General features: G+C 54.4%; 7 protein-coding genes across 7 annotated transcripts, besides 2 other annotated features; 3 read left to right on the forward strand and 4 right to left on the reverse strand.

The window, feature by feature from the left end:
• Nucleotides 1-4,120: 4,120 nt before the first annotated feature.
• Nucleotides 4,121-4,507, reverse strand: EsH8_XIII_000019 (uncharacterized protein; the record flags this gene model as incomplete). Its single annotated transcript, XM_083273731.1, has 1 exon — nt 4,121-4,507. The coding sequence occupies one exon, from the start codon at nt 4,505-4,507 to the stop codon at nt 4,121-4,123; it is 387 nt and encodes a 128-aa protein (XP_083120494.1).
• Nucleotides 4,508-4,834: 327 nt separating this feature from the next.
• On the reverse strand, nt 4,835-6,397 carry EsH8_XIII_000020 (uncharacterized protein; the record flags this gene model as incomplete). The annotated part of the gene is made up of 1 exon (XM_083273732.1): nt 4,835-6,397. One exon carries the CDS (start codon nt 6,395-6,397, stop codon nt 4,835-4,837), a length of 1,563 nt encoding a protein of 520 aa, XP_083120495.1.
• Nucleotides 6,398-6,448: 51 nt separating this feature from the next.
• On the reverse strand, nt 6,449-7,667 carry EsH8_XIII_000021 (uncharacterized protein; the record flags this gene model as incomplete). Its single annotated transcript, XM_083273733.1, has 3 exons — nt 6,449-6,721; nt 6,834-7,430; nt 7,557-7,667. The coding sequence occupies 3 exons, from the start codon at nt 7,665-7,667 to the stop codon at nt 6,449-6,451; spliced, it is 981 nt and encodes a 326-aa protein (XP_083120496.1).
• A 3,072-nt stretch (nt 7,668-10,739) lies between these two features.
• On the forward strand, nt 10,740-12,438 carry EsH8_XIII_000022 (uncharacterized protein; the record flags this gene model as incomplete). The annotated part of the gene is made up of 4 exons (XM_083273734.1): nt 10,740-11,282; nt 11,420-11,715; nt 11,777-12,170; nt 12,247-12,438. 4 exons carry the CDS (start codon nt 10,740-10,742, stop codon nt 12,436-12,438), a joined length of 1,425 nt encoding a protein of 474 aa, XP_083120497.1.
• A 2,025-nt stretch (nt 12,439-14,463) lies between these two features.
• Nucleotides 14,464-14,516: a sequence feature (Protein overlapping with rRNA (EsH8_XIII_000023, WYZ36371.1) was converted to a misc_feature.).
• Nucleotides 14,517-15,189: 673 nt separating this feature from the next.
• Nucleotides 15,190-15,370: a sequence feature (Protein overlapping with rRNA (EsH8_XIII_000023, WYZ36371.1) was converted to a misc_feature.).
• Nucleotides 15,371-16,273: 903 nt separating this feature from the next.
• Nucleotides 16,274-18,335, forward strand: EsH8_XIII_000024 (class I SAM-dependent methyltransferase; the record flags this gene model as incomplete). The annotated part of the gene is made up of 5 exons (XM_083273735.1): nt 16,274-16,353; nt 17,040-17,391; nt 17,528-17,718; nt 17,992-18,059; nt 18,112-18,335. 5 exons carry the CDS (start codon nt 16,274-16,276, stop codon nt 18,333-18,335), a joined length of 915 nt encoding a protein of 304 aa, XP_083120498.1.
• Nucleotides 18,336-19,636: 1,301 nt separating this feature from the next.
• Nucleotides 19,637-21,016, reverse strand: EsH8_XIII_000025 (uncharacterized protein; the record flags this gene model as incomplete). The annotated part of the gene is made up of 3 exons (XM_083273736.1): nt 19,637-19,957; nt 20,052-20,317; nt 21,013-21,016. The coding sequence occupies 3 exons, from the start codon at nt 21,014-21,016 to the stop codon at nt 19,637-19,639; spliced, it is 591 nt and encodes a 196-aa protein (XP_083120499.1).
• A 289-nt stretch (nt 21,017-21,305) lies between these two features.
• Nucleotides 21,306-21,992, forward strand: EsH8_XIII_000026 (uncharacterized protein; the record flags this gene model as incomplete). Its single annotated transcript, XM_083273737.1, has 2 exons — nt 21,306-21,527; nt 21,594-21,992. The coding sequence occupies 2 exons, from the start codon at nt 21,306-21,308 to the stop codon at nt 21,990-21,992; spliced, it is 621 nt and encodes a 206-aa protein (XP_083120500.1).
• Between the last annotated feature and the right edge of the window lie 948 nt (nt 21,993-22,940).

Consider the following 22,940-nt stretch of genomic DNA (forward strand, 5'->3'; position numbering starts at 1 on the left):
GCCCTGGGGAGGGGGGATGTTGCTGACAGCCCGGTTAAGGAAAATAGCAAATGTTGGGCAGTGTGGCATGGCTGACGCGCTGCTCAACTTTCCTTTCCCCGCCGCCTTCGCTTCACGCCGGTGGCAGGCTACTTCTGAGCGAGAGCCGCTTGGTCACGGACGGGTTTCTCAAGCCGGCGCTCATTGTTGGTATCCGCAATGAATGAGTGCGCGGTGCGTCCGTGACGCTCTCGAATTTACATCTACGTCTAGCGTATTGAATCCCATGCCGTCCTCCAACCGAGCAAATGTCGTTTGCTTGCACTCGCTCGAGGAATTGTTAGAAATAGTTATCCGCAAAGGTGAATCTTCAGTAGGGAGGCCAACTACACTATTCTAGCTTGGAATCCCGCTAAAAGGCCATTTCGTGCATTCTTCAGTCTCCGAGCCAATCTCGATGAATCGGACGCGCCGGCATTTGAAGGTATGGAAGTTGGCATGTTCCGCTGCTCTGACTTGCTTATAACCACTGGTAAACGTTCAACCTTTGGTGTCTTGGACAAAAAAATCCTTTCCAGTACGAGGGTCAAGGACTGGACTGTACCAGAACACTAGGTGAGGCGATTAAACCGATTGCAGCAGTTGGATATAGTTATAAGACAACATCATGAAAGAAAGCCGTGAGCATGAGAGAGAAACACTGACACCGCGCCAGGTTTTGAATTCATCAAAGGCCCGTGATCCGGTGGTTAGAGACGGCAACGAAAAACAGTACCGGTGTCGTCAACAGACACCGAGACCAGCTCTTAGCCACAAGACCAGACAAGGAGAGTTGTAGCACTAAGGTACTCAGGCAGGGACACAATTTTTTTTATTAGCAGAACTACTATATTCAGCTATATCACAATAGCTTTATTTAGCTAAAACAAGCTCTCTTTTTTCTAAATCTTGCCTGCCTGACCTAAATGTTGCCCGGACTAAATGTTGCCCGCCTGAACTGAATGTTGCCCGCCTAGACTGAATGTTGTCCGACCTGAATGTTGCCCGACCTAAACGTTGCCCGACCTAAATCTTGCTCGCCCGGCTTGAATACAACCCCTGCTCCCCAAGACGACCGATTCAACTGCCCTGACGCAGCCAGTTGACTATTTCCGCGGTGCATCGAGTGTGAGAATGACGGAGGGGCTTCCGTAAGTATTTTAGCAGCGTCAAGATAAAATCAGACTCGTTTCGGCATTGGAATCACGCAGTCTATTTCTTTGTAGTTAAACCCCTCTTGCGTGTACATGTGTAAGGCAGGTTACCGTAGCCGATGCCCATGTTGTCCCGTAAGACTCGTCTGAGTCTAATATAACCTGGGCGTCTCTTCTTACTTCAACACTGTCTGTTACTAGTGCTCTGGTGATTGCAACACTCTCCTTCGTCAAGCATGACAGATATGTCAGACCGTCCACCTCCTGCTTTCTGCCCTGCTGAACCTCAGTCAGGCTTGTGCCCTTTATTTCGGAGAGCAAAATACCGCCCTAGCTGGGGTTTTTTGTTGCAGGCGCCATCTTCAAGATTCTCGCACTTGTTACCTTGAGTTAGCCGCAACTGCATTCCAGTCTTCGCGCCGACCGACATGGGCCCCCGTCCCCTCGAGCCGGCGTATTGTCTCCTCAGGTATCAAACGCAGGGTTTTATTATGCCGGCAATGCTATGTCGCAGTGGAAGCCAGGCGTACATTGGATGCCCTTGGGTATATGACGCCCAAAAGCGGCCCGGGTGCGAACTGGGAATCAACAGGAGTGGAAACAACGGGACGCAAGGCTCCAAGAGACGCTGGGGAAAGGTGATACACTTCAAAGACGGCGGGATATCTTATTCTCTCATCTGACTGTGACACGGCCACTGGTGGATTACTCGGCCAGGATAACGGCAGGTGGTCAGACCGCGGAAGCAGTCGGGCAGGGAGAGTCTACCTCCAGAGATTCCACCTCCAGGCTGCCAACAGCGACATCTCCAAACTGCTTCTTCCGCTGCCCACCTTTCCATTCTTCTTTTACACACCCCAGATCACAGTTTTCAAGTACAGGGGTTATCCGGCGAGCAGCCCATTTGTATAGGTACCCTGTGATACCAACAGTCACAGAATGCGTCGTGGAACTCGACAGATATATGTTCACCAATAGGCAGAGGCAGGATAGAGTACCAATCAACTGTTGCTGCTGTTGCATGTTGAATGGACTGGGTTCAAGTCCAAGCTGCGTTCTTGGTTATATAACGTCGGTTGGATGATGTCAAGAGAGGTGGGCTCTGGCCTGGGGCTCATGATCTCCTCTGCTCACAACATTGCATTCTTCGGGCTTAGTTAAATCCTCATCCCCAAGGAAAAGATCCCAGTCTCAAACTCGCTGCATAATGTCCTTCAGCTTCTCTCTAGATACCGCCCAGGGTGGTCCCGGCTATCTAAACCACCAACCGTCAACAAGACCCGATAAGACAGATTTGCGCGGCGTGCTTCGCCAATGATATGCTCATGGCCACGATCCTCTCTCCACCACGTCGGAGTCGGGCATGTTCGTTCCCTGGTGCCATTCTCTGAGCCCTGTGATAGGTGCCAAAGGCTAGTTTCCAGTTCCTGGGCCTCGACATGCCTGTTGCGTGTGAGGCGCCCAAAACAGCCTTTGACGGCCGCCGATTTGGGCCCCGGAGATGCCTAGAGGCGGTATAAAATGCCTGACTGCTGCGTCTCGATGAATTACGTGTATACCCATCCGGACCCATGCTTGTCGTGGCATCTTGATATTGATCTGACCTGCCACCTTGAAATGCCTTTGCAGAGCGGGAACCACAAGTCTGGGACTAAACTCCGATTTTTCGCGTCTTCTGAGAATTATCATCATCACAATCACCATCATCACGCCTCGGCAAACCCCATTCATTACATCCAAAAACCGCGCCTGGAATTCCTTGACGGCCCACGCCCGCAAAGCGCGGATCAGCGCCAACACCTTGTAGCACCCAATGAGCGTCTGGGTGCCTTCTATCGTGAAGCACTTGATGAGGTCCTGCGAAAGAACAGTCATGTCAGTTTGCAATTGCCCGGGGCAAGGGTTTTCTTCAAGTGTCGGAAACCACTTACGATACAGTCGGGCTTCTCCACCGCCAGATAAATGTGCCACGAAGCCCCCGACACGTGCACGAGAGGCAGCGTCAGACCAACTGGCAAGGGGCTCCGGGCCAGCTGGTGCAAGCGGAGGAAATGAGCCGCCACCCAGATGGAGAGCTGAGCACGGGCTTGGTCGCTGGAGCTGTCGGGCTGCTTGGTCTCGATTCTCACGGCGATCGGGCTCAGCCGCAGGGCCAGGTATTCCGTGTGGTTGATGGACTACACCGCTGCCGGCGCCGCCGAAGCGGCGGCCTTCTTCTCCCTCCTGATTCCTCTGGATGTGGATGCCGCAGACGAGGCGCTCGACGCCGCAGAGACCGTGTCTAAAGAAGCCGGGGTCTAGCCCTCCTGAGTCATGATGGCGGCCTGCGACACATCTTGCACGCGCGTGCTGTTGAGGATGATGCAATAGTCCACCATCTTCCCCATTAAGCTGGCGCCGGCTGTATGGTGTAGGATGCACGCCTCAGCAATACTGGCTGTAGTGGTATTAAAGTACCTAACATCCTCTAGGACCCAGCCGTCGTGTTGTATATTGAGTTCAATCCCAGCCTTAAGCATGGGCTTGTAAACCCTTATGTTCTAGTATGCTTTAGAGAAACTGCAGTCAGTAGCTGATGCTGTCTCTTAGACGACCTTAAATAGAACCTAAAGCTCAGCTAGAAGGGCTTCCTGCAACAAAGGCGATAGATTGTAAGATATATTGTATGGCTGTAGCTAGTGGAACAGGTTGGTTTGCCTTATACATGTAGCGACCTGTTTTGTAATAGCGGTCAGGATGCTACTGCAGCCCTTACTGACTTCAGCCAGACGCGTGTAGAGGTTGCAGACGTCTTTAGGAATGTCGTCTGGCCTGGCGATAGGGACGGTCTAGATGGGTTTCTTAGTAAAGAGGAGGTCAACTATACCCTTAATGGGGCTCTACGAGCGGCGGGTTGAGGGTTCAGATGACAGCAAGGAGGGCGGGTTACTGATGTTTGCAAGCTGGTCTTAGTCGCGCTGCGCGAGAGTGGTTGCATATGTGGCCAAAGTCCGCGGCGGGGATGTTCCAGAGTCTGCTGTCGTGGTTTGCTTCGATCGGGCCCTCGTCTGAGGGCGAGCTGGGCGCAGTGTGGGGGACGTCAGCGCGTCGCCGAGGTCGTCTTTCAGCTCAGAGGCCTCGCTGTTCTCTGTTGTCGCGTCGGGTCGGCGGGTGTTTCTCGAGCCTGCCTTGCGGGCAGCTGGCTTTGCGGCCTGACGCCGCGTCGTCTTGGGTTCTCGAGAGCCTTCCATGCTCGCGTCGATGGGTGCGAGGGCGGCTCGGCGGCGTCTTTGGCCGGTGGGGAGTGTGTCGAGGGTGGCGGCTGCGCTGGTGTTGCAAGACGAGCTTGGCTTCATTCGTTTGCATGTGACGCGGCTCGTCGTGGGTAGTGGATGATACGGCGACGGAGGTTGGATGTATTTCGACCCGGCGAGGATTTTCGAGCTTCTGGGCGTGGTGTAGGGCGAGAGGGGCGAAAAGGACAGGGAGGATGCCGCCTGGACGACTTCTTGGACCCAGGCTTCGATGACGCTGCTGTGAGTTGGTATCGGCGGAAAAACAGGCCAAAACAGGCCAAACCAGGGCAGCCATGATTGCAAACGTGTGCCATGTATGTATTCGTTTTATTGGCTACTTCTTCGACTCAACAATGCCACATGCTTCATTCAACCAGTCCACCTCTCTTAGTCCTTCGCCTCCTGGTCGTCGTCATCATCATCATCAATGTCCCAGTCTCCGAACACGTCTTTGGTGGCACTGTCCACCTTGGTCCATTCCTCGGCCAGGACTGCTGCCAGCCGTCCAACCGCAGAGAGAATCGTCTTCCGCCGGCCCTGGAGCTCTTTCAGGTGCCTCAGCCTGGCGCGGAGTTTTTCGACCGTCTCTGTGTCAGTTATCTGACACGAGGAGAGAACCTTTGCTGCCGAGTCGCATTTGAAAGACTCGACCTGGAGCTCGTCGGCGAAATCCTCTATTCTTCTCCTGCTCGTCAAACGTGGCTGCCACGGACCGGTCCCCACCAGCTGGAGCGATGCCCATGTGTCGGCGGCACCCTCTATGGTGTCCTTTAGCCGGAGAAAGTTCGAGCGCTTCTCGACGGCTTGGTCCCGGACTGCTTGTGCGACCTGCTGCTGGTACATCGCCTGCCGCTTCTTCCACCGCCGATACTTGGCCGCCGTAATCTGTCCCGGAAGCGGGGACGGTGGTTCGGGCATATCGAGCGCTGACACGGCGACCTCGTCCCATCCCTCGGGCAAGAACGGGCCCGCGGGCCTATCGCTACAGAATGCGGCCAGAACACGGCGCCAAACTCCATAGTCGACGGCCGCATCGGGCGTCTCCAGCCCGGCGATGACATAAATGCCGTTGACTATGACGGCGACGCCGCAGTCAACCGTGGGCCCCTGCGACGGACACCTCCGCTTGACAACCTTGAAGCCGTCGGCGCCGGGCGGTTCCGGTTCCCCTCTTCCCCGTCTGCTCTCAAGACACGACTTCAAGCCCTTAAGCCTCTCCATCACCTCCTCGTCGTTTGTCGCCGCAGGCATTGAGTCGGAGATGTGCATGACGTTTCCCGAAGCGACGGCGAGAACCCAGTGTTTGGGGGGTCCTGTAAGATTGACGGGCGCAATCACGACAGCGTCCGGTTTCGATGCCAGACAGTCTTGCAATCGTCGTGGAAGAGGCTCGCCTTTGAGCACGAGTGGATCCAGAACTTCTACCGAGAGCGGGCAGAGCGCGGCGATGGTCCGAAGAATGTGGAGAATCACGGTGCCCTCGACGTAGCGGCCAGGACCAAGGGATTCGATGGTAAACCCGTAGGGTGCTTGTCCTATGCCGGGCAACGATTGCGGGAGCGGGTCGCGTCGTTGCGTCCTCGGGGGACACGGATGCTTGGGGGCGGGCGCAGAAGCGTCCGGGGACGGGGATCTCTGCCGCTTTGCCAGAATTGGGTTGTCGTCGGGCGCTTCGTCTTGGGCTATCACGGGCGGTGCGAGGGGGGCGGGCGGAGAGCGGTTGAGGACAGGGCTGCCTTTGTGTACTGCGAGGGGCGGAACACATCCCGGGAGAGCCCCGTCGTTAGAGGAGTTAGGCAGGAGCAACGATGCATCCGCCTTGGTGTTCTTACTCGCAGTCGAGGGCACGCTTGTCTTGATGCTCGAGTTGACGGTCGGAGGAACTGGAGCAGATGCGGGGGGTTCTGGGGGCTCGGGCGACAAGCTGGCGCTGGCGACGCGGGGGTTCATCAAAAAGCTCACAGGCTCGTCAAATTCAGAGTCATGGTTGTCGTCGCCATTCTATGACGAAACCGAGGCAACGTTACGACGCGCAGCAGCACCTTGTTTTCCTCCGTCGTGAGGGGCCAATGACGTGATGGGGGAGAAGAGGGAGTCGGTGCCGGGCGTGGGCAATCTTCCGCGCCGCCCAGTTTCAGGACTGCTGTTGTCGGCATCAATGCTTTCAACCGGGTTGTCTGCGGACTTCTCGGCGGACTTGCTATCGGAGAGGAGGGGGTCGAACGGGGGGAGATGGTCACCTGCGTCGCTGCCATTCACATGGCCCGAGTTTCCCTAAAATAGCCGGCGTGTTAGCGAAGAGCACTCATAAACGAGGATGCCATGACAGGATGGAAAATAAAGATGCAAGAATGAGAGGACAAGAGGGGGGAAAGGGTAGGATTACAGGTGGCGTCATTGGCAAATCATCGCCCTCCTTGCCATCTTCGGGCAGAGCTTGGCCCTCGCTGCTGTTGCCCTGGTCATGGGCGTCCAAAGAGGCCTCTCGAATTCCCTGTCCGCTGACCTTTTGCCAGACGTGGAGCAGAGGTCTGCCGGTGTACCTGACATTGTGAAGCTCGCCGTCGGGCTGCCACAAGGTGGCGGGCGCGCGGTTGTTGCTCAACGCCCACTTGACAATCTTGCGGATGTTGAGAAGGTTGTCGTACGAGATGGACTGGAGATCGACGCCAGCAGGTAGCCAGCAGTGGCTGCCGCAGAGGATGTCGAGTTCGTCGTGGTACTTGTGGGCATCGTCTATCAGCCGTTTCTTACGTGCCGCGCCCTGCATGTTGAGAGCCTGGCGCTGCTGGTCGGGATCGAGGCTGCGCATGGCGACTGACCTCGCGGAGCGAAGCTTGGGGCCGTCGGCAACCAAGTTAATACGAATGGAATCGGCCGCAGCGGGTTGGTACTCGTCGAAGGCGTCCTGGATCTTTCCGACTAAAGAATCGTGTGGTATGCCGCGGTCGATCTGGCCGATGTCGGAGAGGAAGTTCCCATACTGCAAGAACACACAGAGAGAGAGAGGGTTAGCCAGCCATCGTGCACACTTGAGTTGTCTGTTTCTCGTGGGATACAGGAAGATGGGGAGCGCGGAGAGGGAGAGGGGGGCATCGATGATAGTTACCAATGCAAGGTCACCGTCTTCAGGCGCTGCCGATGCGGCGATGAGGGCTGCGCGGTTCGTGCGAGGAGCGCGAGAAGTGGTTAATGCGAGAGGCGACGGCGTATGTTCCATTGCGCGCCGACCCGGCTAGGTTCAGTTTTTGTTGTTCAATTGTGCGACGCAGGTGAGGGAGGATGGCGGTGATGTGCCGTCACGACATTACCGGCAGGCAGTGAGAGCAGTTGGGTTTACTTTATTGTTGTTGTTGTGGTGTGTTGCTGCGGCGATCCGGGGCGGTCGCGGTTGTTGCTGAAGAGGGAAAGTAAGGGACGATGGGATGGGAAAAGTGTCAGGACCGGGCCGCATGGGCAAGAATGACCGGCGGGTGGTGAACCACTCAGTGCTGCGAGGTTGTTATAAACTGGATGATGTGTGAAGAGAATGAAGCATGCATCAAGATGAAAAGGTGCGTAGATAGTTGCAAAGCAAGTAGTAATACGTCTACATAGATGGATGGCCACGGCTGTCCCAATAAGGTAAGCAAGCGTGCGATAACAGACGCAGGAACGTTCGTCAGGCAGACGGCATCGTTGTGGCCTGACGAACGGCAAGTACCTGACGAACACTATTCGTTCGTCAGGCCACGATCACTCTGCCTGACTAACGCGTCCGCGCCCGGCCATAACCATCTGTCCGCATCGAGAGCGAGGCCAGCCCGTACTGACTAACTGACGTCTGACCAGCTTGACTTGACGATTTCTCGACTCGGCATGGTGTTTAGTCGCGCTGCTGTTGTGGCGATGTTTAACTGGAACCCGTTGCCGCCCAGGCTTTTCTCTACATCTGTAGGTGCAGTCGTGTGTTCTGTACTGAACATGGCGACGGATGAGGATGGCCATGGTGATGCACAGCCGTGATGTGACTCAATGCGCGCATCGCGCATTGAGGCTCTCCTGCTGCTACACTGCGTCACCCGCGTTCGGGCCGACCACACGTTGATGAGCTGTGCAGCATGGCAACTGAGAGAGTCGTCTCGACCCGGGCATCTTTGCATGGATTGGACGATCAAAATGGGCTTCAAGAAGAAATCAAGGAATACATCGTGGGGGCGGAGTCCGGGCACGAACGATAGGATGGATAATGGAGACACGGTCGGGATATCAATCTTCATTTTGTAAACAATAACAGCTGTGTGAAGGACACGCAACTTTTTGAAGGACTGTTAGCCTATGGAAGAGTATTTCCTGGGGCATACTGGTACTGGTTGGCTCAAAGTCGAGAATGATGTTCACCATCACAGAGAGCGGTCTTTAAAGACACGAATGTGTACGAAAGACAGACTGGTCGAGGCTCGCTGATGTCATTAAACAAATTATACAACTTGAAGATGCCCCACATCATTAAGAAGGGGTGAAAGGTATAGTTGTGGGTTTATGCGGGGGATGCATTACAGACAGCGAGATGCGCGGTGTGGCGAGGAAGTCAGTTGAAGTGTGTTTTCTTGCTTCGTTTGTCTACGAACTTTGGCCTTCAATATCAAAACGACCTTTAAGGCAGAATCAGAATCCTGTCGCAACTCACCCGGTCGCGCCGCCATGCCGCCAACCGCCCCCACCCTAGAGCATGACCTTGTTAAAGAAAATTCAAAAATCCTCTAATAGTAATTTTCTTCTTCTTCTTCTTCTCTTTTTGGGATGGGAATTCTGTGATTCCATTAAGTTGCATCTTCTATCCAAGTCCTTGGCATAGATAGGTAGCTGGCTGTTGCGATTGGCATAAGTTCTAAGCGCGTGCAGCAGACTCCAGCAGGCCAGGCCAGTCGGGTGGGTGTCTGTGTGATGACACGGCCCGCCACCAAGGGCGGCTACAGAGCGCACAGGGCTGCTGGAGACTTGACTGCCCCTTTGACAACCAAAGCGGCAGCGTTCACTGCGAATAATAGATACCCAAAGTGGTAATGGTTTTTGCCCTGAACTGAACAAACACCGCCCCTTCGCTCGCCCACAGTGGCATACCACGTTCCACAGAAGTTGTCTTGAAGAATTTGGTAATACGTGTAGGACTTGGGAAGAGCCAGTGAGTGTCAGGACAACTGACATTTTGCTAGCAGTGAGGATTCGTCGTGGCTGCTGATGTATTTGGCAAAGATGCGACAGCGTCTGCGAATGGCAGGGGACGTGGGGCGAGCAAGCAGGGAACGTACCTTGGGTACTTGGGTACCTCGGTGGATTGGACCAACCACCAGCGCGTAGTGACAGACGCGCAGTGACAGACCCAGACTGGGGACTACAAGCGTAGGCTCAAGAGAGCGGCGGTTGCAGTGATAACCACTGCGACCGCAGCACCCAGGATTCCGTTCTTCGGGACTCACAGCACAATCAATGCCTTGTCACACCAACTTGGTCAGCTTCATTTGCGTTGAGATGGCTGAATCCCGATGTCGCATGGCTATTTCTCAGCGCTAAACGATGACCAGCTCAATCCATCGCATCACCCCAAAGCTCTTAGGTCCGAAACCCCCAAGTGACCATATGCCTATTGTTATTCCTCGGTAACTCTTCCTTCCTGTTGCGCTTCTCAATAAAATTGTCGTCTAATATACCATGCCCGGAGCCAGAAATTCCTTATTCCATCAAAGGGACGTACGGAGGCAGTGGCTCGCGAGATGGCGGGACACACTTGCCTCTTGTAGTTCTCTCAGCATAGGTAGATGGTTGGGTACGCCAGGATGGGGTCAATTAACCCGTTCCGACCAGCTTTTACCTCTTTCGTCTTGCACCTCCAAAAGTACCTCACCTGCTTGGTGGGGGCGGCTTCGGAGGTCTGCCCCCCACACTGTTGTCAAAAATGTGCCCAAACTTAGGCCCGCCCAACACGCAATTGGGCACATTTGTGACAATCGAGCGGTCACGTGCCTCCCTTCAGTGATGGGAGTGCAGAGCCTCTGGGTTGCTGTGGCTGGGAGTGTGTCAGCATGGTCCGTGCGTTACGCCACGCTTCCCCTTGAGGGGGCCCCAAGGTGCACTACCGGTGGGCATTGTTCGGAAGTGGCGTAAAGATGCTGCTCAGCGTCTCCCGGTCAACGGTGGGAACCCAAGGTGGTCAACCAACTCAACCCACTCAGATGGACCCTTTGGACCCGTCGCGAAGTCTTTCGTCAACGAGCCAGTACAACACCATCGCAACCGTCAATACCCAACGGTCATGACGAAAGGTTACGACGCCATCATTGCCTGGATCCAACAGGTGTCGCCCATCCCCTCCCCGACATCAACGCCGACGTCGCCTCCGCCGCCCTCTGCTTCCAAGAAACGCAAACTCGAGCGGCTCCATCCTCTTTCACCTCCGGCATCGCTCCAGCGGATCGAGACCTCCAACGATGGCATAATGTCGACAAACGACAGCAGTAATCGGTCAGACGGTGCTTCCGCGACTGAAACGCCAACGAAGAACAAGAAGAGGAAGACACGGGGCGGCCAGACTACACAAGACACTGGGTTCGACATCGACCAGGAGACACCCAGGGCCCCGGCCGCGAAATCGGCCAGATCGTACAACAAGACACCGTCACTCCCCCCGAGCGAGTCTTCAGAAGTCACCTCTGCCTCTGGTCGATCGTCGCCTACCAAGGCCCTCGCCAGGTTCGAAATCGCCGAGTCAAGCATCGTGACGGATGTTCTCAAGCCTGGGGCTAAAGGCGCGCCCCCTGGCCTGCTATCCCTGCTACGTGATATCAACCGGATCGCAGTGGCTAGGAGCTTCATACCGTCGAATCTCAAGGCATGTATTGTTCACCCAGCTCAGCCGACTCCCCCGCACGCGGGCGAGAAATTAGAGAAATCATTCCGCTGTCGGGTACCATGACTAATGCGGCCAGCGTTTAGCCCCTCCTGATGCCACTCCGAGACTCCGACCCCGCGTTTGAGCAACTCGACGACTTCATGTTCGAGACGTCGCAAGCATCCGGAATACAGACGAGGCCTGCTGGGCTACGCGAGCATCGTTACCGCCCCGAAACCATGTTGGATAATGTTTTCTCTGTTGTTGACATGAGTACCAATTGCCAGAAGAACTTTGAAGGTGAGTATGGTTGGAATAACCTCGTCCATACGCCCATTATCGCGGCAGCGCTCTACGGCGGCCCCCCGAGGAAGGGAGAACTAGTCTGCGTGGTACCTTGGTATGTTTCCTCATCTTGGCCCCTGCCGAGAATAATGTAGGTTAACACAGTATACCGACAGTATGCATGCCCGAATCATCAAACATTATCTTCCTTCCGTCGGGTACGGTAAAATGGTCGACTATACCCTTAGCATCGATCCCGAGCACGATCCCGACCCTCGCGTTCTCCCAGCAATCGAGACCTTTCGTAAGCAGTCGGTTTTCGGCGGCGTCAACCACACCGACTCCGACAACCTCCGCCACCGGCCCCTGGCCGTTAGTATCGAGACCAAGAGGGGTGGGGAGAATGAGGCCAAGGCTCAAGTGCAAATGGGTGTGTGGCACGCTGCCCAGTGGAACTTTCTTGCATCACACGTCGGCGACCGCATCAGCACCCTCGAGTATCTCCCCGGTTTACACGTCATCGGCAGGACATGGACACTGGTGGCCACCACATACGTCGGGGGCAAGACGGTACGTTCACGTTCATAGCCTCAACTATGCGCCGCCACCCGTCATGATAAAAACTAACCGCTGCGTGTTGTGGTAGACCCTCTGGCAGGGCCCTCCCATTGGTGTCACTGACAATCCGTTGGGCGTTCTCCAAATCGTGGCCGCTCTGCAACGGCTGAAGAGATGGGCAGAAGATGAGTACTGGCCTTGGTATAAAAGGGAGCTGCTGGACCTCGGTCATGTTGCTGAGATGCCTGAAATGATGCCTGACGGCGCTGCTGTCGTGTAGGCCAGCAAGGGTGGTTCCCTGCCCATTCAGCCGCAGACAGTATCTGCGAGCACAATGGTTTGGAGCCTTAAGTCCAAATTCTCCTGCACCATGAGCCCTTATACCGGGCCCGGTGTGACGGGGCCGCCAACGCCGTCATCCCAGTCCTCTGTCAAGGAGCGAGCGCCGTCGGCAGCTTTGAGCCTCGACAGCCTCTCAAAATGCCTTGGCGTTTAAGCGCTTAACGAGGCGAATCGCATGTGACAATGCAACGGCCGACTTCGATTCTATCCCGGGCCAGCCAAGACAGCGGTTTCTGGTGCCTGTCTCCAGCTGCTGGGTGTTGATCAGAAGTTTTGCCAACCCCAGATTAAGATCCCGGAAAGATCTAATGGCGAGGTAACCAAGGGCCGCGTCGCCTCTGCTTTCGACACGAAAAGGGTCCTGGATGCACGCTTGATCGTACCTAGGTTTCCAATCCTAATGGCTAGGGTTGATACAGGTTCTAATGTCTAGACCATGTCTGGTTGCATTAGATATAGAACTCCTGTTGTCCCTTTGGCTAATCCTTCGGTACTCACTCAGGCCTCGAAGCTATGATGGCTGCCCTCGCTGTCCACGCCGAAGCCTAGACCTCCTTCGCGGCCATGTCGATGCACAGCTATGAGCAAGTCGTCAATGGTACCCATCCACAGAGATGACACTACCCCGGTGGTTGTGGCTGTGGCCGGCTTCATTGCCATCTATACCACACCCGCTTCCCCAAGCTCTAGTTGGCCATTACTCAGCTACACCCATCACACTCCTTCAACACTGCTCCAGTTCTCTCATTGGAAAACTGCAATGAAGTCGCAGTTCAGCAAACATGAACAGCAACCATGACATGCCGATATGGGTAGATGATGTTTGCACCCAGAGTCTTGAGTCTTACCCCGGGCCCGAGCAGCCTGATGTTTCTCATTTCAGTAGCGAAGACCTTAGCCTAGCCGTCAAGTCAAGTCGCCGTGGCTAACCTTCCATCGCTGTTGCCGGCATGAATGACTATGCGTTCAGTTCCATACATGCCGCGCGTTGGAAGGGATGCGCGATGCAGATGCGGGATATGACATGTGTACAGATAGACAAATACTACATACCATGCATAATACTTGAAACAAACCCGGCGTACCTCAGCTTGTGACACTCGTGACACTGGCGTCGACTTGACCTCGGGCTTCTTATGCACGAAGCGGTGCGCTCGCTGATCGAATACTCTGCCTTTTTTGTTGTTTTTCCGTGTCAGCCGTCGTTTTCTCTCCCCATTGGCCGACTTTCGTCAATTGCGTGCTGTATAGCCGTGAGCAAGGCGATGGCCGGTTTCTCGTTCGACATTGACGACGGGTCGGAAATCAAGTCTGTTTGTCTGCTTGCCTACATGATGTCTACTTATTGCATGTCGATATCGTTGGTGTTTGTCGCAATAACAAAGCAGCTGTTGGAGTTGCACTTTGCGGATGTGAAAACAGTCCTGTAGGTATCCTGTTGGAATCACAGGATACCCGTACGGGAGGTAAAATCAACGTAAACAAAGCAATGAGGCACTGTATTCTGTATGTGTGTGTGTATAAGAGAAAAGTTGGTAGGTTGGCAGCAGCAGCAGTGGTGCTACAGTCTCTCCCCCATGCCGGTGTATGGGCGAGGACACAGAGCTGATTCATGGTTGCTTGTTGATGTGGAAGAAAAGTCTGTATGCAGTCCGACGCGCCGTTGAAGGAGGCGCTGCTGCGATTCATTACGATCAAGGCGCTTTCACTGCCAGGCGCTCTCTGGAGTCTGCTTGAATGAGACTTCCTTGGCGACCATAGGTACAACAGGGATTCTTACGATGTAGAGCGTTTTGCATCTCATCCAGCTGTGGATGCGGAGAATGAAGATGAAGATATTGTACATGAAGGCGCGGATACTGCCAAGTTTCCTTGATCTAGCAGGTTTGTTTCTGTGACTACCACATACGACCATACCCATTGGAGAACTCGGGATCCCGTCCGCTCTCCCATAGATAAGCCAATGAGGGCCGGATTAGTAGTTGGGTCGGTGACGACCAGCGAATACCTGGTGTTGTATGTTGTACACTTTCTTTTTGTTTTTAGTTCTGTGTATTGAGGTAATTCACTTAAATTGCGACTACAATCACCGGGCCGGGTTATTTATCGTGGGCGTGCGAGAGGAGCAAGACCATTGTAGCAGAGAGAAAATTTACTATGGACTTTCAACCTGTTGTTTCCACTTTTGCAACTGAAGATGAAGCCCTTCTATTAAAGTTCCTTATCTAATCGGCACTATAAGTGCTGTGCTTTTTTAGGGGGAACGTTAGTTGTTGATGGTTTATAAAGGAATGCCAAGACTCCATTATGGTCGGAAAAGTGCTGAGTGCAAAGTCCCTTAGGAATACATCATCACGATGAGTGCTAGAGTAGTATATTAGACACGGAGGCGCAGAAACTCGCAAGCAAGGCCGGTTCCAAAGGCTGTCACCTCTGGATCTAAAACTGCAATGTTTAGTATGAGAACTGCTTCCTTGACCTCGTTCGTACCACGACCAACGACTCGCTGGCTCCGATGCCCCCTACCCAGGGAGTCATCAACAGCGCCATGGTGCTGGATGTACATTGACTCCCTCACCTCTCCCCCTGCCCTCCTTCCATTCTATCCGAATCTTTCAACTAGTCAACACGCTTTGATTTCGGTTCTCAGGATAAGATTCTAGAACGCATGACATGTAACCAGTAACAGCTGGCAGTGCGGCCCAAGGTTAACCAGCAGTGTGAACGTCCACAAGTACCTGCCAGACCTCTCCTTCTTTGTCATGTTGTCGTCCCTAACGGGCATGGCGGACAAAGTCTCCCAGGCCAACTACGCGGTCAGCAACACCCTCCAGAACGCACTCGCCCGCCACCGCGCCGAGTGGGGCTAGGCCGCGGTTAGAATAGACCCTGAGCGCCGTCAACTCGGTCAGCTACGTGGCGGCGGTGGCGAGCGCGCGTCGAGGGCTTCAAGAGTCCGGTTGGGGTTTTAAAGGTTTTCTTGAGCGAAGTGCGTCGGGACTAGAAAGATATTCAGGACGCATATGGGGTAGCTGTTGGATGCTGTTTTACTGAAGGATGAGGTTTTCAAATGACGTGACTTTTCAGAGAGATATGCATGAGTTGCAAACACGCTAGAAAACGAACGACTTACCAAATATAAAATAAATCAAATTCACAACCCTAACAAACCCTCACGCCACAGCCCCATCCAGCCGCTAAATCAACCACGCCGACCGCGCAACGGGGCACTGCCGCCAGCCTTAGCAACCGCACCACATCCCGTCCAACCCCAAGCCAATCCAACCCCGTACCAACACCCCTCTTGCCAGAACTACATCTACCAGATTATGCACGGGGACTATTACTTCCCCAACATCACCGAGAAGCAGCAGAAGAGGAAAAAATAGCCACCTTGGTGTGTATTTTGTGGAGTAATCGTTGATGATGCTAACCGTTGCCACAGCACACTGCCCCCACCATCTCATGTCCTCGGCCAAGTGCGAGGCCGACATGACGCGGTGCTGCTGCACTGGACGATGGACAACCACGTTCCGGTCCTGAAATGAGACGGCGTGCAGCGATCCTGCGTGGAATGGGAGAGCTTAATGAGCTGGGGGATGAGCACTTAACGACGCACTCTGAGACTATGCCGTTAGTTTCTAGTACATATCATTCTCCTCTATATCATCACACAACCATATCTTTCTAACCTTGCAGCCCTCAGAAACTCCACTGCGGCCCACTCCACCTGCCCACCTCCTCCTCCTGTACTCCCCCAGAACCGCGGCGCAATGCGCATGAAGTACAACAGCATGACGCCGACGACCATCGCGAGCTTGTATACAAACACTTCATCTACAATCCCTACCGCGTGCGTGTTGTTTATAAGCTTTCAAAAAAGGAACCTAGCAAGCCTTTGTCGCCGTGCTTGTCCTCTAACACCATCGCTTCAACACTCCACATGCCCACATCCCCCGCTGCTTCGTTAGATTGACCCTAACCCTAACCCTTTTTTTATATCTAAGCGCTAAAATTCCCCATTCATTTGTAATCCGGTGCGTCTCGAGCCAGCTGTAAATCAGGCCCTAATCTTTATACTGCCGCTGATACCTCCAACCCGCCCCCTCGTGTTCAGCCCGCCACTCGACTGTAAAATCAGGGTTACACATGATGGTCTCCCGCATATAGTCCCAGCAGTGGTTGAGGTGCTTGAGCTGCCAGCCAACGCTGAAGAGAGGCTTTGTCTTGTCGCCGGTGCGGTTGTATTAGAGGTCGTAGAAGGCGTACTTGGTTGAGTAAAAAAAATTTTTTGTTAGTTCATGATGGGTGGACGGGTGTAAGCGGAACTGACGCTTCTGCGAGCGTTATGTATTCGGATGATGAGCAAATCGAGCTGAAGTTCGGGATTGCCTCTCGCCTGTCCCGCGAGTCGACACTGTCTCTGTCCGCGCACGGCCGGATCATCGTCACCCTCAGGTAGCCGGTGTCGCTCCCTAGCCCGGCACCACCCTAATCCAACCCGGTCGACACCAAGCTGTTCTAAAAGGAACTCGACAGCATTGGATATAACTACAGCAACAACTACTGCTGCGTGTACAGTACGTCGCGGACCACATCACGGGCCCCTGGCTACATGGCACATCCGCGGCTGGTCGATGGTTCCAACCCCATTGTTCTGCACCCCGCAACTCTCGGCCTGGCCTTCCAGACCGTCATGGGCGCGTACTCCTCCCCTGGCGATAAGCGGCTGCGGTCGCTGTACGTCCCGACGCGGGTTGGGCGGATCGTGCTAGTGACAGATGTGTGCGCGAGCACGCTTGAAGGAGTGCAGTACAACGCTGACAACAACTACGATGGTGGTGACTACCTCTCCGGTGACATCGAGGTGTTCGACAAGGAGACCAATGCGGTGCTGTACAGCGTTAAAGACATGCACCTCAAGCCGCTGACCCCCGCCTTCTGCACCCGAAGACCATAGGCCGTTTACCAAGACTGTGTGGGGCCCGCTGAACCCTGACAAGATTCTTGATATTGAAAGGTTGTAGGCCACAGAGCAGGATAAGGAGGTTATTCCCATTGTCGAGCGGGCAGTGTACTACTTTATCCGCAAGTTTTTAGCGGAACTGGCCGAGGAAGATGGGAAGAACGCGAGTGTGGGCAACCAGCGGTACATATACTGGCATGAACATGTTCTCAAGCTTGCCAGGGAAGGGAAACATTTGTTTTACAACCATGAGTAGGGGGAGGATACGGAGCAAAGCATCGACAAGCTGCTACAGGAGTAGGTCACCTACACCACCACCAACACACAACCATATGACTTACTAGCATACGGATCACAGGCACTGGTACCACCCTCACTTGCGGCTGGCCAAATTAGTCAGCGACAACAGCCTGTCAACGATCCGAGAGAACAAGAGCCCGTTCATCTGGATGAACGAGAAAGGGCTTTTTGACAGAGTTCTAAACGAGCTATCTGACCAGTGACCCGACGTGGGAGTACAGGCAGCGAGCACGGGCAGCACCTGGTTGGCCAGATTGCGCACCGGTTCCAGAACATAGACATCCGAGAAATCGGTGTGTTTTGTTCACTCTTGTTTCTGGCTTGCACGAAACTAACACCACCAAGGCGGCGGTACCGGCTCCGCAGCGGCCTCCATCCTCGCGATCCCGGAGCTCGGCCTCAGTAGCTACTTTTTCACGGACATCTCCGCCGCGTTCTTCGAAAAATCAAAGGAGAAATTCTCCCCCTTCCTCAAGTGCATGGACTTCCGCAAGCTGGACATCACCGAGCCGCCCGTGGAGCAGGGCTTCAAGACCCACGCGTACTCAGCCCACGACTCGCCCGTGTGACTGATTGCGCTGCACGAGATTCAAGCTTCAAATTAAAGTATTGAAACTATATTAAGTCTATCTCTAGAAGGCTAGTGGTAGTAAGAATCTAGCTAGAGTACAACTTTCCGTCTAGGTCTCTACGTGATTCCTCTACACGCTCGGGACATAGAGCGAAACGACATTCCGGGACTGGTTTGTAAAGTCTATATTGGAGGTGGTGGCAGGCTGAAGCACATTAGACGTTCTATTCACGTTCCCGTCCGACGTTGACATGCTGTCCGTCAGGCTACCAGGTGGGGGGGTGGGGGGGGGCGTTGATTCCTAAGGGAAATCAATTGCAGCAATTAGAAAGCCAAACTGTATAATGCAGACTAGGAATCTAAGAGTAGGCGAGTGAGCATGAAGAACGAGGTACTTTGGGTGGGTCAATTAATCCGTTCCGCCCAGTTTTCCCCACCAAGAAAATAGGTCGGAACAACCTCCAGCCAATCATGGCCCCTGTCATTATGGGTCCTATGTGTACTCGGTTTCTTCATGATTTGTAGCCAACCGCGACTCAAGGAACAGTACAACACCCAATGTCGGTCCCCATCGTGAACTGGAAGAAGAAGAGTTTACTCACGCTCAGCTTCCCGAACAAGCCATCTGGGGATCTGCTTCTAGCTTGCCCACTTGCTTGCCACCACGAGACTCTTAATGACGCCCAGCCTGTCGCTTCTTGTGCGTGCGCAGAGGGTGTTAATGATGGAGTCATTAAGAAATCGACCAGGCTCGAGCCTTGGCAGACTATCAGCGAGTTCTGTAAGCTGATGATCCGGCTGATGCGCGGCAATGTTGGGTGGTGACGGCGGCGCAGATCGCGTGGAGATTTGGGATGCATGGCAAAGGTTGGGATGGCGGTTAGCTTGGACGCTCTGTCTCAACAGCTCTGGATGCGCGGAGGTTTATGGAGTAGGCGAAAGATGAGTATGGCGATTGACTTGGGCGCTCTGGCCCGGCGGCTTCGAATTAGTGGAGAAGCTCCTGCGGGATGTGACACCACATATGGCGGCTGCTTGTAGACCCATTCGTCGCTGCTTCGGGGCCATGAGCAGGCTGTCTTCGAATGTCCGTTTGAGTGAAGGTACCAAAGTCGGAGACGGAAACAGCGGTGAGACGGAAGGTGAAGGTCCATGGAAACTGGCACTCGACAGCAGATGGTCTCGGGGAAAGGATCCCTGGAGAATTGACGCTCGACTCTAATGGTTTCGCCGTAAATAGCAGGTCGATGGGCATCAATGCCTTGATTCTTGATTCTCATAATGATGACTGAGTTGTCTCTACCTTCCTTGATGAAACTTGTCGCGACGCGGCGTGAGGCTGGCCTTACCACCAAGACACAGAGTAAGGGCAGCCAGCACAGCACTCTTGCCGCTTCCGTTCTTGCCGACGATGAAGTTGATCAAGGGACACAGCTCAACATAACGTCGCTCGTGGCCCATAAATTTGATGCACTCGACACTCTCTATGATGCCGTTCTCGGCGGCATGGTTGTCGCCGATGCGTTGTGGGCGACTCTTAATTTTCTGTATGGCGCGTTGGTCGTCTTGATAATGCTGGTGGCGTGAATGGCCTGGCGAGCCTATAACCTCGCGCTGCTTCTAATAGGGACGGATCGCTTCTAAGTCCATAATCTGGAGAGACCTCTCGCGAGATGCTTGGCTTCGTCTTGTCGAGTGCTGGTGACGGTTACACCTCAAATTCCGAATTGATGTCAGCTGGTTCGAGGTCGTCGCATGCCGAATCGCCTTCATCGGCACCGTGACTAAAGTGAAGCCCGTCTTCTTCGTACGGGAGATTGTGGTTGGCAATGTTGCTCTTGTTTTCATCATCGTCATCATCTAAGCCGTTGCTGGGGTGGAGTGCATTTTCGGCGCGGTCCTTGTCGGGCACATCAAGGGAGACGCCTGGCTCTGCCTTCTTGGGACTCGCGCTGTTCCTCGTCTGGTTTGGGTTTACACCTGGAATAGTGTGAGCGTGTTGTCACGGCGTGGAAGTACGGGCGATGCGCCATCGTCGTTGGCTAGACGACGGCGCAAGAGGTAAAGTAAATAAGTATGACGCCGATGTCAATGTGGAGGGGCTAAGAGACATGGAACCTCGTTGGAGAAATCAAGGTGGGGGGGTGGGGTGGATGGCCCGAAGCGCTGATGAGATAAGCGACGGCAGGCATTGAAACTACCTACGGTACCTAAGGTAGTGTAGGAAGGTGAGGTATCTACGTACTCTGTACCTATGCAGGTACAGGGCACACGTGGACCCACCTACCCCAGGTACTTCGGCGTCAAACCCCATCCCTGCGCATCACCATCAATCAATCACCATCAATCACGCCCGCTTACACGCACTTGGGTTATTTCGAACATGGCAGAACCAAAACTACCTCCTGACCTGCCGAGCCTTTCAATACGGCGCATCCTCCACCGCCATCCTCGCGAACGGCTCCAGGTGCACCCGTTGCTATGGACCATGCGACATCTACGCCTCCTGCGCTGCGACTTTGTTGAGGCACGCCCGCTACCCCTGTCTCCTCCTCCATCTCCATCACCATCACCAACACACCAAGATTCAGGGTCTAGCAGTGAGCCCCCTACTTCTACCTCAATACATAGCCACAGCCGCAGTCATAGTCCGCAGGGCCATCAGACGCACTCACACATTAATGTGCCAGCGCAATCCGGCAACACTCTCCCTCCAAGTCAGCATCGTCCTCTCTCCGAGCCACCACATCAACCACTACCGCCACCTTCTCAGTATGAGCAATGGGCAAGGACTCTTGCCAAAAGCCACCTACTTGGCATGAAAGAGACTGCTCTCACCAAGCTACTGTCAACCACACACTTCCATGCCAGGCCGACCAGCGACCATACCACCCTCCGCTTCGAGTCCGAACGAAGTCGAATACCGTGTTTGATGCTGGCCGCGAACGCCTCAGCCATTCGAGATTGCATGGCATACTTGGACTCTTCGGAACTACGTGCCGCTCGCAAGCGCTTCGTTAAGCAATCATGCGGACACTGGAATCGCATCACCCGATCCCTCCATGCGACTCGCCTTGCCGCCTTGACGCCTGCCCAAGGGACCCACGATCCATACATTGCGGCCATCGTCGTTGCCGCGGCTCAGCACCAGCAGCGCTCGGGACCTTACGAGGGCATGGCAAGCATACAGGTGAGCACCCCCCGTCGCCTAGTGTCGCTCTTGGTCTACCCTTTCCCATGCTTATAAACATCCCAGGTTCATGTCGTCTTCAGCGATGCCGACGACACGTCGCAGCTGCTCGTTTATACGGCAAGCGTCTCTCGATCGTTCCTCGATAAGCTCGCGCACACTCGGCGTCGTCCCTTGCCGTCCGCGGCGTTTCGAATTCACACCAGCGCGATCCCCTACCAACCCTTTGCATCCTTCCAACAGCGCTTCCACCAAGCTCTGCTCACTTCTCGTGCAACCGGGCGCGAACACCAAGAGACCGACGGCGAGGAGGCAGATAAGGAAAGAGATGGCTATACTGCACGGAAGCGTGTGCGCATCAACCATGACGGAGAGAATCCGAATCAAGATGGCAGCGGACCACGGAAGCGAGCACGCATGGGATGGGATGAGAATGAAGACTCGCAACTCGCGGCTCGTGACTAACGAGGCGCACGATGGCATTGTTGCGTGGGAGCGATGGCATGAAGCAAACATGTCCTTCTCGTGTTGTCTTACTTGGCGTTCTAAGGTGGACTTGTGGCGAATGATACCCTGTAGCCTACGCTAGGCTACTTCATTTTGTTGTTTTCTTATTGTCTTGATACCCCATCAACTCTTTTTCTTTTACAACCAATGAGTGCTCCTTGCAGATGTCGCTTGGCTCCTGAACGGAAGCCGGCTTGGGCTCGTTGATACCAAAGTTTAGCTGTCTTCCGATTTCCAGTGCGTGTCCTAACTCGAAAAATCTAACAAAGTTTCGCTATAACTGATACGCACCCACTCTCAGATACGCCGCGTGACCGTCGCCGCTGCGACACAAGCGATAAAAATGTCGCCTCCTCTCCTACTATCGTCAAGTCCCTGCCTAAGTCCGCAAAAGGGTGTCGCAGAGACGAAGCAGGAGACGCCTTCGGCGTCCGAGAGCGATGCCGGCAGTTGCGAGAGCGCCCCGATCGAAGCCGACGGCGAGTTACCAACCCCGTCCCTATCCGCTGCGTCGACCCCAATCGAACCTGTAAGTTATCTTCCCTTGGAAAGAGATGGGTTGAGTGTATGTAGAGGCAACTAAATTGACTGTCGTATAGTTGGCGCCCTGGACCGACGACGAGATCAAGAAGCTGCTGCTGTTGTTTAAATACCACATCGGCCCCCCTCAGCATGGACATCATCAGCGAAGCCATATAACGCAGCAAGTTTGACGTTGGGGTAGCCATCTTCGCCCTCTGCGCGACTCGGTCGAGGCCGCCGCCAGCGACTAAGGACGACGGATTCCCTGGTATCTCCGCCGACTTATTCTCAACCAGCCTGGCAAGGGGCTGCGCATGGTTATACCTGGCGACAGGCGCGTCGAGGCGACCCTCTATCATCCGTATGGCAGAGCGAAACACGGGT

Source organism: Colletotrichum jinshuiense, chromosome 13 (genome assembly GCF_051148585.1).
Source record: "Colletotrichum jinshuiense chromosome 13, complete sequence".
NCBI lineage: Eukaryota > Fungi > Ascomycota > Sordariomycetes > Glomerellales > Glomerellaceae > Colletotrichum > Colletotrichum jinshuiense.